Source organism: Natator depressus, chromosome 2, assembly GCF_965152275.1.
Source record: "Natator depressus isolate rNatDep1 chromosome 2, rNatDep2.hap1, whole genome shotgun sequence".
Taxonomy (NCBI): domain Eukaryota; kingdom Metazoa; phylum Chordata; order Testudines; family Cheloniidae; genus Natator; species Natator depressus.
The window spans coordinates 173,523,800-173,536,608 of NC_134235.1; the positions used below are offsets into that span (position 1 = coordinate 173,523,800).

The window sequence follows — 12,809 nt, forward strand, 5'->3', positions numbered from 1 at the left end:
TTTATAGTTCACTCTATCCTAGAGTTCTCACAAACATGGGACAGCTAATTAGTATTTGGGGTAGGGATAGGGTGTGGGATAGACTTATTGGTGTCTAAAAATATACAAAGGTTCAATAACACCACCACCACAATAACTTGACCATTGAAATGACTGACCCTTTCATAATATGACTTCTCTTGGCAATCACAGCGTGATATCATTGCACTGATCTGTTCTACACTTGGATTTTCCTTTTTCAAATGAAAAGGTTTTGGATCGGACAGCATTTGATTCTTTACAAACATGACAAGAACTAATTAATCTTGCCTGTCAAGCATTAGACAATCATGAAGGATTTAATGAACTACAGAATCTTTTCTGGACTATATGAGGTTGCTACATCCATCCTGAAATTTGTGGATTGCACGGTACATTATATTGAATGACATTTTTTCACTGCAACCTTTCCCTTGTTTTCCTTTGTGCATACACTCATATATATATTTTAATGGAGCAAGTTAGTGAATAGTCTCGGTTTTTTTTAAAGGAAAATGAAACTTGCTATATTTTTGAAATGAACTATTATGGAAGTGCCTGCAATATAAGTCACTGCATTCAACTTTAGACAACAATTTTTCCTTTCAGAATAACACATTACTGGTTGAAGAACTTTGCTCATAAGAGAGAAAAACAAAACTACTTATTTGAATATTTCCCCCTGCCTGAATGAGTCTGAATATAATTAAAATATACCTTTCATTCCATGACACAGAATGGTAACAAAACAGGGAACTCTGAAAAAAGGCTATGAAAGTGAGTAAGGAGCAGATGGTTATTTCTGTTGCAGCTGTTTTTGAAATCACTGAAGCTATAGATAATTTACCTGTTGGCCTGGTTTGAGTGGTGATAGTGTTATTCCTTGGGTGTTGATCACTGGTAGTATTTGGTTTCCAATAACTGTAGCAATGATCTGACCCTGGGCATTAGTCAATAACTGTGGGGTAATTGGCTGCACTTGAAGGCCCTGAGCTCCTCCTGCTGCCTGATTGGATGGGACTGGATTAGGCATCAGTGGAATTGTTCCAATAATCTACAAGAAACAAAACAATAGGTGAAAATCTACACATAACACAAATATTTATTCTATAGTATTACTTGTTTTATATATATGCATTTTATATCAGGTAAACCAAAGACTGTCCTTTTTTCCCCACAAGTTCACTTTTCATCCCAAATTGCTCACTACATTATAGGCTTACACCTGAAAAGTGCTGAGCATCCTGACTCCTATTGATTTCAGTGAGAATTCACACACACACACACACACACACACACACACACACACCTTCAGTGATCAGCAAAAAGCAGGCAAATTCTGGCTGACGACTAAGCAGCACAACACAAAAATGCGGGGGGAGGTGCTGACATTTGGCTAATAAAATGGGCAAAATGTTGCATTTATAAAAAAATGACACGGAGCCCAATTTGGAGGGGACGAAGAGAACAGAAATAGCTGCCACACTGAGTCAGACCATGTTCCATCTTGCCTAGTATCCTGTCTCCAACAGTGGCCTGTACCAGAGCTTCTGGGAGCGTGTATCAAAGAGGGCAATTAGGGAGTGATCCATTCCTGTCTTCCACTCCCAGCTTCTGGCAGTCAGAGATTTCGGGTTGCCGCGAGCATGGGGTTATGTCCCTGACCATCTTGGCTAATAGCCATTGATGGACCTATCCTCCATGAACGTATCCAGTTCTTTTTTGAGCCCCGGTGTACTTATGGCCATCAAAACAGCCCATGGCAATTGTGTGTTGTGTGAAAAAGTACTTCCTCTTGTTTGTATTAAACCTGTTTCCTATCAAATTGGTCAGGTTACTCCTGGTTTTTGTATTGTGTGAAAGGGTAAACAACACTTTTCTATTCACTTTTTCCTCATCATTTGTGATTTTATAGACCTCTATCATATTCCCCTTTAATCGTCTCTCTTCTAAGCTGAACAGTGCTAATTTTTTTAGTCTCTCCTCATATGGAAGCTATTTAGGGTGACTAGATGTCCCGATTTTATAAGGACAGTCACAATATTTGGGGCTTTGTGTTATATAGGCACCTATTACCCTCTACCCCCTGTCCCGATTTTTCATACTTGCTGTCTGGTCACCCTAAAGCCATTCCATTTTCCTAATCCCCTTTGCTTCTCTTCTCTGAACCTTTTCCAGTTCCACTGTATCCTTTTTGGGATGGGTTGACCAGAACTGGACACAGTACTAAAAGTGTGGGCACGCCATGAATTTATGTAGTGGCCCTACAATATTTTACATCTTTTTTGTCCTCTTTCCTAATAGTTCCTAACATACTTCTAGCCTGTTTGACTAATGCTGAGCACTGCATGGAAGTGTTCAGAGAATTATCCATGGTGATGTCAAGATCTCTTTCTTGGGTGGTTACAGCTAATTCAGAACCCATCATTGTATACATATAGTTGGGATTATTTTTTTTTCAGTGTGCATTACTTTGCACTTATCAGCATTGAATTTTGCTATTCTGTTTGCCATTTTGTGAGATCCCTCGGTAACACTTTGCAGTCAGCTTTGGATGTAATTATCTTGAATAATTTTATATTGCCTGCAAACTTTGCCACTTCATTGTTCACCCCTTTTCCAGATTATTAATTAATATGTTGAACAACAGAGGTCCCAGTACAGATCCTTGGCGGACCCCTCCCCAGTTCACTTTTCCATTGTGAAAACTGACCATTTATTCCTACCCTTTGTTTCCTCTTCAACCAGTTACTGCTCCATGAAAGGACCTTACCTCTTATCCCATGGCTACTTAGTTTTACTACTTAGTACTTTAAAAGCCTTTGGTGTGAGGAGCATAAATTACTATAAGGGTAATTTACCCATCACTTCAGAGTCTTTAAGGTCCATAAGAAAAGATTGGGTCTCAGTTTCTGAGGTCTCATCTGAAAGAGCCACACATGGTAACCTGCACTGAACTCTAGTTAGACACCTCAGAAGGAAGAAGGACTGAGCGGACCCCTCTCTCATTTGAAACCTGAGCTTAGAGCAGTAAGCAATCCCCTGAAATATTAACATACCTGTAAAACTGAAATACAGATAAGATGACAGACATGTACTGATTGAAAGGCAGCAGGATCTTTTCACAAATATTATAGCACATAAATACACCTCAGGTGAGGCTCGTTTTTAAAAAAAAAAAAAGTTTTTCAAGATAGTGAATGGCCAAAGTTATCTTCAGCATAAACAGGTGCACATCCCACTGACTTCAATAGCTATTTTTAAAACATCAGTGGAAAATAATACTAATACCACCCTAGTGCTTATATAGTACATCTCATTTGTAGATTTCAAAGTGCTTTACAAAGGAGCTCTGTGTAATTAATTTTTATGTGGTATAAGTTTTAACACAATTTGCTGTAAAAATAGCTTTAAAAATTGCTTAATAAGAATACCAGATGCTTGGTGGCCAGATCACAGAAATATTATCTGGGACAGCAAGACAACGGGAAGACCTTGGGTCTATTGAAAATTAAAGGGGATACACATGTGAGTTCCAACAGAGAAGAATGAAGGCCTCCACTGAATGTGCCTTGACATACAACTCAGTGGCATTCAGTTCTGTCCAGGGTGACGCTGACATGCCTTCTTTCTTAGACTGAACATTCTGGGAAGAAATCAGGGGTTGGAAGCATGGGGTGGGACGAGCAGAGGGATTAAGAGGAAAATTGTAGTTCTCAAAATGAAGACAGAAGAGAATGCGAAAGTTCCACCCTGAATTAGCTTTTCTGTGGGATGGCCAGGTGGAGTATTCAACCCACCAATTTGAACTATATAATGACACCAGGGTACACTTTACATGCTCAAAGCATTGCACAGATATTATCTAATTTAGCCTTACTACATCCCTGTAAGGCAGATAGTTAAATAACCAGATGGGAAATTGAGATAGAGAAGTGAAGTGACATACTCAAGATCAAACTGCAAATGATTGGCAGAGTCAGACTTTGAACTTAGATCTGCCACAGCAGTGCATCTTTCTCTAGACCACACTATTTCAGGCATCCTCATTTGGGCTGCACCTATGCTACCAGAAAGAAAAGGAGTACTTGTGGCACCTTAGAGACTAACAAATTTATTTGAGTATAAGCTTTCGTGAGCTACAGCTCACTTCATCGAAAGCTTATGCTCAAATAAATTTGTTAGTCTCTAAGGTGCCACAAATACTCCTTTTCTTTTTGTGAATACAGACTAACACGGCTGCTACTCTGAAACCTATGCTACCGTCTCTGAGAGGATGATTAATCCGATGGGGATTAATTCGAATAATTAGTAGACCACAGGCTATTTTAAAGGGTCTGACTTTCATCATTAATTAAGATAGCACAGAGCATAGCATATCAGCCTGCTCACATGTCCTGGAAGGTTTTTGGGCTATACAATATATTCTTTCACTTTCAGCAAGTGTTAACAAATGGGAAGAAGAACGCTTCTTCACTTCATCAGCAGAAACTTTGCATAGGGATCTCATCACTTCACCATGTCAGTAAAGGACATGCCTTGAGATGTTACTACTGGGCCTATAACTTTAACCAGGAGGGTTTGAATCCCTGGAAAGCAAAACATGCTGCTCTGCTTTATCACTAATAGATATGTTTGCACCCACATTTAAAATGCATTTCTTGGATTGCAGCTGGACATTTATAGACTGACAGTGCTCAAGACGACAGTTTGTAAGGTCAGACGCAAAAGGATATCGATACGCGTTAGTGTGTGTCACACCCTACTGTACTCTGTGCACTGTACACACACACAGAGCCAGCAACAGAGTGGGGAAAGGATATATAGTACCGAGCTACCCTATACATTTAGGCACACAGACCTGTTGAGGCGTAGGTGTTATGATACAGTCTTTAACTACATGATCCCAGACGACTTTTTCCACAGGATTCCTGCCTCACTCAGTGCACAGGATGGATAGTGCTCAGGGAATGAGTCAGCCATTCAGTGTTTTATCCTGGTCATTCAATTAGTGGTCCTAACCTATTTCTAAAGCCTGCAATGAATACAGAATTATTCACTTCCTCAGGGCTTTTTTTAAAATCACTGTAGTATTTGAGTTTTATCAAAAACATTAATTATTTTGTCTCCATTGCAAAATAAGAGAGCATTATTATCTCCATTTTACAGTTGGGGAAACAAAGAGACATATCTCAGGCCACGGAATGGCAGAGCCAGGATGAGAATCCTTTTGCTCATTCCTCCAGGCTACGCTACCTTTAGCATCTTTAGGCTACTGTGTATAAGTTTTTGCAATTATTTTGCTAACACAAAGATAGGAAGCCAAAGAGCTGCTGCTTCCACCCTTGTAGGATGGGGTGGCTAATTGTGCACATATTTGCACTTCAGCTACCGAACTGTGTTTTTGTTTAAATGTATAATAATAGTTGTTTATTTCCCAACAGTGGATCTTTTCTTATTGCTGCTGTTGCATTTATTGGGGTTTGAAATTTGTTTAAAAGTGACTATTATGTTCTAAAATGTATCCTGTGTTGGATTTTTATTAGTAGTTCTTCTCCAACGAGCATTTATCTTCAGTCAGAAACAGGCATGCCGCCTTGTTTGGCTGCTTCCCAGCACAGCCAAAGGCAGATGGCAAATTGTGGCAAAATGAACGGTTTAACATCTGCCTTTGTCCCTGTTCAAAAACAGCTGAGTAAAGGCAAAGCCAGGCTTCATTGGGCTGTTTCTGATGTAAACTAAAGGCTGCTTCCAAGCAAATGCTGCTGCTCATTTTGAAAACTGGTTGTGAAGTATTAAAGAAGGGAAATGCTGAGGTTTTTTTCAATAGCAGGGCCCAAAAGCATTTATCGCCTGGCTTTATTAGTGTGTCACATTGCACTTGAAAAATGTATCCAGTTTTGATCTTTTAATCAATGGAAAAGCTGTTCTAAAAAACAATCATATGCACATAAAACCCATTTAACATCCCAAACCACAAGAAGAATATGCGTGAAAAACTTACACTTAAAGTAGTGAGAATTGCTAAGTTGGTGGCAGGGAGGAGAGATGGCCTCTAATAGAACAGAATGAAAACCCAAATCAATACTGAAAAGACAATACAGTGTAACTGAAAATAAAGCAGCTTTATTAATAAACAGAAATATTTAAAAAGAGAAATAATTATTTTTGGAGTGGAACTCAATGCTGTATATTCTTCCTGGCGCTCACAAGGAGTTCAATAGCTGTCAGATGGTGAAACTGTTTGCTTGTTGCTTCCCATCATGGTTTGCACCAGGTTGTCAGAAAAGGACTCTTGCTCTGCGCTAGTCTCCCAAGGTTCAAGCAACCAAGCTCAGTGGCCAGAAGGGCTCTCATGGCTAGAAGTGAACAGCAGCAGTCAAAATGTCTGTGCTCTTGGCTGTCAAACTCCTGCTCCCAATTGCTAGAGGTGATCGGTACCTTAGGGAGCACCATTCCCCAGCTGTGGAAAATTGGTCCACCAGCAGCAAAATATTTATTGCTCACATAGCGGCTAACTCACAGTGTCTATAGAATACACTGGTGTGGTTGCTAGTAGGCTCTTTCTCTTCCCATGTGATGCCTGGGTCCCATGTGTGGCCTCTTAGCCCATCCATCCATAGCATTCTCCACCCCATCCAGGGACCCATCAAGTTTGCTCTGTGCCAAAGACTACACAGAATGGGGTGAATGAGTCTATGTTGCACTGATAAAGCCCTCCTCTTCCAGGCCTTTGGTTAATTCTCAAAGATACATAGTGATACGTGGTAGCAGTTCCCACATCTCATCTCATCCTGGTAATCCTCAGGAACTATTTCATCACCCACCAGGAGTTCTCTGGGTGTCACTGAATAAATATCTGCTATATGTGTGACTTCGGTCACTTCCATGCCCTGTGGTGGATCTGCCTGGATGCAGGGAAACACCACACTTCAGATCTTCATCTGAAAGGTAATGTGTCAAGGACATTAATGTGTGCCAAAAGATAAAAGCAACAATGATACAAAACAACCCTATCCATCAGCTCCCCCGTTCTGATAACACATTTTCTCCATCTTGCTTGGCTAAGAAATATGATGTGCCATGCACACCAGCAAGAATAAAATCCACTGCATGGCCACTGTACAGTGAATTATATTATCTCCCTACCAATGGCATTCCAGAGTAGCTTGGAAATGCTTTGGTCATATTGTATTTCCTTGGCAAGGTCTGCATTTTCTTGCTGACTTCATTTGTTGTCTCCTTTGGCTTATACTTGAATTTCCATCTCCTTAGATTTCCACTGCAGCTTTAACTTACCTTTGCTATCTGTAGAGTTAAAAGTAACTTATAATTATTAGAATGCAAAACAGCACCAACAAATACTGCCAGCCAGTATATAAAGGCACAAAAAATACAATATATTACTTTCCAGCTTCATCATCTCAGTCCCAAACATCCATCACTGTAGGTTTTCTTCAAGTAAGCTTCTTGTCAATCCTTTGCATTGCCTCTGAGTTCTCTGGTATCAACGATGTCTGAGATAAAATCATCCACTCAGAGTGATACAGATTTTTTTAGCAGGAAGATGGTGAAATGTTTTTGAACTAAGGGTAGTATAGCAAGATGATTATCCACGAATGTGCACATTCTATAGCTGGTCTTCAATTTGACGATCCTCAGGCATGAATCAGATGTCCAATGAATACTTTGCTGGCCCATTCTGCAAACAGTTCAGTGGCCATAACATAGTTAGATAACTTTGGTCATCACAACTTCGTGGTACCTGAGTCCTTAAGCTCTGCAAGAGGTAACATTGCAACACATGATTCATTCTCTGAGACACAAGTAGGTTTTTAAGCTTCCTGCAATGTACAACATATTGGGAGTTAAAGTATCATCTAAATGCATTTCCTTTCTTAGCTTTTGAATGGAGAAAAGTGTCTGTATATAGAAATTCAGACAATAACCAAAATCAGAAGGGTCATCAGCATCATGCTGCACAAGTTAAAGACATATCTTATCTTAGGTTACCTTTCTGCAACCCATTAAGAGAAGAATGAGAAAAGTGGAAATGAGTGAAATGTATTAGGGATTTTAAGTTACTGAACATCTGCCAGTCACTTTAAGGCTACTGATGGTAGGACCAACAGGATAACAAGACACCTCATTAGCCAAGAATCTGTGCCTATTTGTTTCAGTGTTTCAACTTTAGGATTTTGAATTATTCCAAGTAAGCTATAAGACCATAAGTATGTATGAAATATGGAAGGAAGAGATAAGTTCTTGTAATCTATGGTACACAGCACAATGTTTGATTACAGTATGGTGCATTTACTACAGGTTAATAAATTGCCTTCAGAATCTGTTTGCATTAATAGAAGGGTTCTTTCCTGATAGTCACTGTCCCATGATCGTAGGTAGTTTGAGGATAAAAAGAGAGAGTAAGGGACAGAGTAAAGCAGGGTGACGATTTTGAGGTGAGATTCCCATATTCGTAGTTACATCTACTCTACCAGTATGTACGGGAGTCTATGTTATTGTGTACTTTGCACACTGAAGATCTGGAAGGTATAAGATGTGAGTTCAAGTCAATGAGTGCTTTGCACTTGCACCTTTTTCTGGCTCCTCAGTAGGTAAGTTACACTAATGTAGACTTCCTTAAAGATCAAGAGATTGGGTGTAAAACTAAAGCAGCCTGACTGAATCTGTCTGTCTACTGGGGTCAAAGAGATAATAGTTTACATCACGCATATTTGCATTTGAGGCTGAGAAAGCTTGAAAACATGATACAACAGAATGCTCTTCCAGAGAATGGGGCATCAGATAATGAAACTACAGCCAAGTATCTATGAAAGTACATCTCAGGATTGTCATTGCATATAAAGAATTATGGTTTTCAAGGTTGAGCATTGTTCATATATCTCATGGTAAGTACCATAATGGAACATTGAGTTTGACATTCCACGTTCCTACTTTTGCAGCAATTCTTTTTAGCAAGCAGTGTTTGTACAGTAACACTACACTGTACAAGATTTTGTTTTTCATTGTAGCAGGAATGATGTGCTGAAATTATTCTCAAGCAAATATAATGATGCTCTATTAAAGGAGACACGTCTGTAGTTGGAGAAATGTCTCTTCTCATCAAACATCCCTAATAACACAGTTGGGGTTTTCATGTAGCAAAAACTTAAAAGAAATATAACAGACCAAATAAAAATCAGAAGTTATGTAGGGTTTCTGTTTAAGCTGGTTCTCAGGGAACAGTTTATTCAACAAATGTAGTTCCTTTTTTTGCTATGGGAATCCAAATTAGTCAAAAGAGTCTTTAAAGGCTTGATTTCCAGAGGTGCCTGGGCACTTGCTGAATTCAACTGGATATCTGGGTGCTAAGAACAGCACACCTGTCGATTTCTGCAAAACTGTTCATCATTTAAAACTCTTTGATGAACGGCTAATGCAAATGCATTTCAGCATCCGGACTGCTTGCAAATTATTGTTATGATTAAGTATTTGCTATAACTGGCTGTTTAAACTGTCCTCCAGTACCGGGAGCCTGTAAGTGAGTGTGGCTGCGTGGGGAGGGTGGCTGACATGGGTGTGGTGCAGTATATGGTTCTCCTGCAGCAAGCCTTACTGAGGGAAGGAAGGGAGCATACAATATGCCTATAGCTAGATAAGGCAAGTAAGGTGGCTTCAGCAGCATTGTGAAGATTTAAAGAGGCAGCGTTGGTTTAACAACTGATAATGAAAACACAATTTCACGGGCTGTGACGTAACGGGGTACCAAAATTAACATATGGACACATTTGACAGCACAGTAGAAGACTGGCCTATGTACATTGAGTGGTTGGAGCTTATTTTGCGCTCCAAGATGCTCCACAAGAGAAGAAAATGGCTGCATTGCTGAATTGTATGGATGACAAGACAGACCATCTACTTGGCAGTCTGTCATCTCCAGACAATGATGAGTTAGTGACAATATTACAAGAGCACTGACTATTGCACTGTACATTTACCATGTGTACTTCCAACAGGGTGATTTTCTTTCCTGTGTACATATTTAACATAATGTCAGTCCATTCCTAATTGCTGTTACTGAAGGTTTCCAGGGATGCTTTTTGTGGAATCACAGACTCAGCTGAACCCATGTCCAGCTCCATCACAAGGGGTTTCCCATTCACCACAGGTGTCTCCCAGATACACACTTCAAGGCATGCATTGCTTAACTTGGCGAAGTCATCCTCGCTGTTTTCAGCTTCTGCTTTCAAACGTGTACCTTATGGTGTGTTTCTGGTCTCTTCTTCTTGTCATTTGGTGTTTTGTTCTTTGTGGAGGACCTGCAGACCCTTCAAGGGGCCCCTTTTTGCCACAGTGCCGATGGCCTCAGGCCAGAAACAGCAGTCAGTTGCACTCTATCCACCATTGCCACAGCGATAGCAATTTACTGTGACTTTGTCTTTTCTTTTCACCTTGGAATATAATGTAATTTGTGTGTAGAGTGTCCACTCTTACCTATTGATTGAAACTCATTTTGACTCTCAGTCAGCACCTCTATAGAAGTAGCTATCTCCATAGTTCTCTTGAACGCGAAAGTGGTTGTTGTTAGAAGATGCTTCTGGGTTGTTTCATCTCTAATACCACATGCCAACTGATCCCTCATGGCAACTTGCAGGGAGTATTTCCAAAACTGTAGTGTAGCCCAATGCATCATGATGGTTTCATCTTCCTGATGGCTGTACTTATGGAATCTAAAGTGCTCAGCTATCTCTAAGGGTTTTTCTGCAAAATGCTCTTGTAATATTGTCACTAACTCATCATTGTTTGGAGATGTCAGACTGCTGGCTGTACTTATGGAACGTTGTACTTATGGACCAGCCAAACAGCATTGTTTGGATGAAGGTGGCTGAACAGTATTCACTTGGTTTGGCAACTGATCAAGGCTCTTCAAGTCCATGGCTAGCTCACAACAGCAGCTGGAAGAGATTTTATTTAGAACTGTGCCAGTGTTTCAGAAGGGCATTGGACATCTGAAGGGCATTAAAGCCAACATCATACTCCCAGAAGGGGCAAACCCTCAGCTCTTCAAGGCTCATCAAGTACCACTTGCCATCAGAGATGCAGCTCACAAGGACCTGGAATGTCTAGAAGGTATGGGCATAGTAACCAAGATTAAGTGGAGTGAATGGGCAACTCCCATTGTTCCTGTCATGAAGATAAATGATGCAGTAAGGGTTTGTGGTGACTATTTGTGGTGACCATTAATCCTGTACTCTGGATGGAACAATAACCCTTACCTCGCATCGAAGACATTTTCTTATCACTGGCCAGAGGGAAGAAATTCAGAAAACTGGACTTAGCTCAGGCTTTCCTGCAAATAGAAATAGAGGAAGGGTCGAGGAAATTCCTCACCATCAACACTGAAAAAGGCACGTTCCAGTACAACTGAGTGGTATTTGGAGTGGCATCCACCTCTGCAGCTTGGCAGAGGGTGATGGATCATGTATTCCAAGGAATACTGTAGCTGATATTTAGATGACATCATTGGCACCAGATCCAGTGATGAGGATCATTTGAAGAATGAGGCACAAGTTTTCAAAAGGTTGGAAGAATACGGATTACAGGTGAACTGTGATAAATGTGAGCTCTTATAATGGGGTGGTCCCCACCTCTCATGACTGCCTCCTTCTGGTTGACTGCATGTGCCTGCACTCTCTCTGATTGTGGTGACCCCTGTCTGTAGTTTCTCAGGCAGGTTTTCAGTGACTCAGCCCTCCGGCCAAGTCACACATAGAGTCTGTATGTGAAACAGAACAGACCCCTTCCGGGGTATACAGTCCACCAGGGGCCTATCCCTGTATCCCTCTGTTGGTATCTCTGTAGTCCTCCCTGGGCTTACTCTTTAAATAGTCCTATCCCTGGTATGGAGCCATACCTTCAGGGATTCCTCCCTAGAGACATGCCTTCTTGCAGCCCTCCCTGGGCTCAGTCCTTACTCAGACCCAGCAGCCAGCCAGGAGCTCTTTCTTGCTTTCCCAGTCCCTGCCAGCATTGATCTGTCTGTGATCTGCAGCTCCCTTTGGCCAGCCAGGAGCAAGCCTCTGCACCCTCTGGCTCCAGCAAGGAACTGACTGACTCTGGCCCTGCAGCTCCTTTTATGTGAGTCTGCTAGGCCCTGATTAGCTGCTCCCTGCAACCTCCCTCATTGGTTGATTCCCTGCAACAACTCTAGGCCACGTGGAGGACTTCTCTTCTGCTCCTCTCTAAGAAACAGTGTGGTCAGACCGTGAGGCCTCCAGCAGGGGGCCTCTGGGTCTAGTTCACTGCATCACAGTTCTTCAGGTTACATACTGTGGACACATCATAGATGCAAAAGGACTGCATAAATCACCAGAGAAAGTTGAAGTAGTTACGAGGGCACTTTACCCTGAAGATGTGTCACAGGTTCGTTCATTCATCAGATTCATTAAATTCATAAATTCTTGCCAAATCTAGCAACAGTGCTGTATCCACTGAATCAGTGGCTTCAGAAAAGGAAATGCTGGAAACAGACTAAGCAATGTGAAGAGGCTTGCCAGAAGGCAAAGCTGCAAATGTTAACTCACTACAACCTGGAACTAGCAATCTCCTTGGCATGTGATCTGCCACCCAATGGAATTGGAGCAGTGATCTCCCATGTGATACCTGATGGTCAGGAACAGCCTATTGCTTTTGCTTCCAGATCCCTGAGTCCAGCAGAACACAACAATGCCCAGATAGACCATGAAGTCTTTAAGTCTGGTCTGGGGAGTTAAGAAATTTAGACATTAACT

The 12,809-nt window shown here is 41.1% G+C and overlaps 1 protein-coding gene across 1 annotated transcript in view; it reads right to left on the minus strand.

Moving 5' to 3' along the window:
• The window catches only part of POU6F2 (POU class 6 homeobox 2), a 377,737-nt gene that overhangs the window by 31,452 nt on the left and 333,476 nt on the right, over positions 1–12,809 (minus strand). Inside the window, exon 7 of the mRNA XM_074945315.1 lies at positions 866–1,072. Within this exon, the coding sequence (XP_074801416.1) occupies positions 866–1,072 (207 nt within the window). The remainder of the gene's footprint in view (positions 1–865; positions 1,073–12,809) is intronic.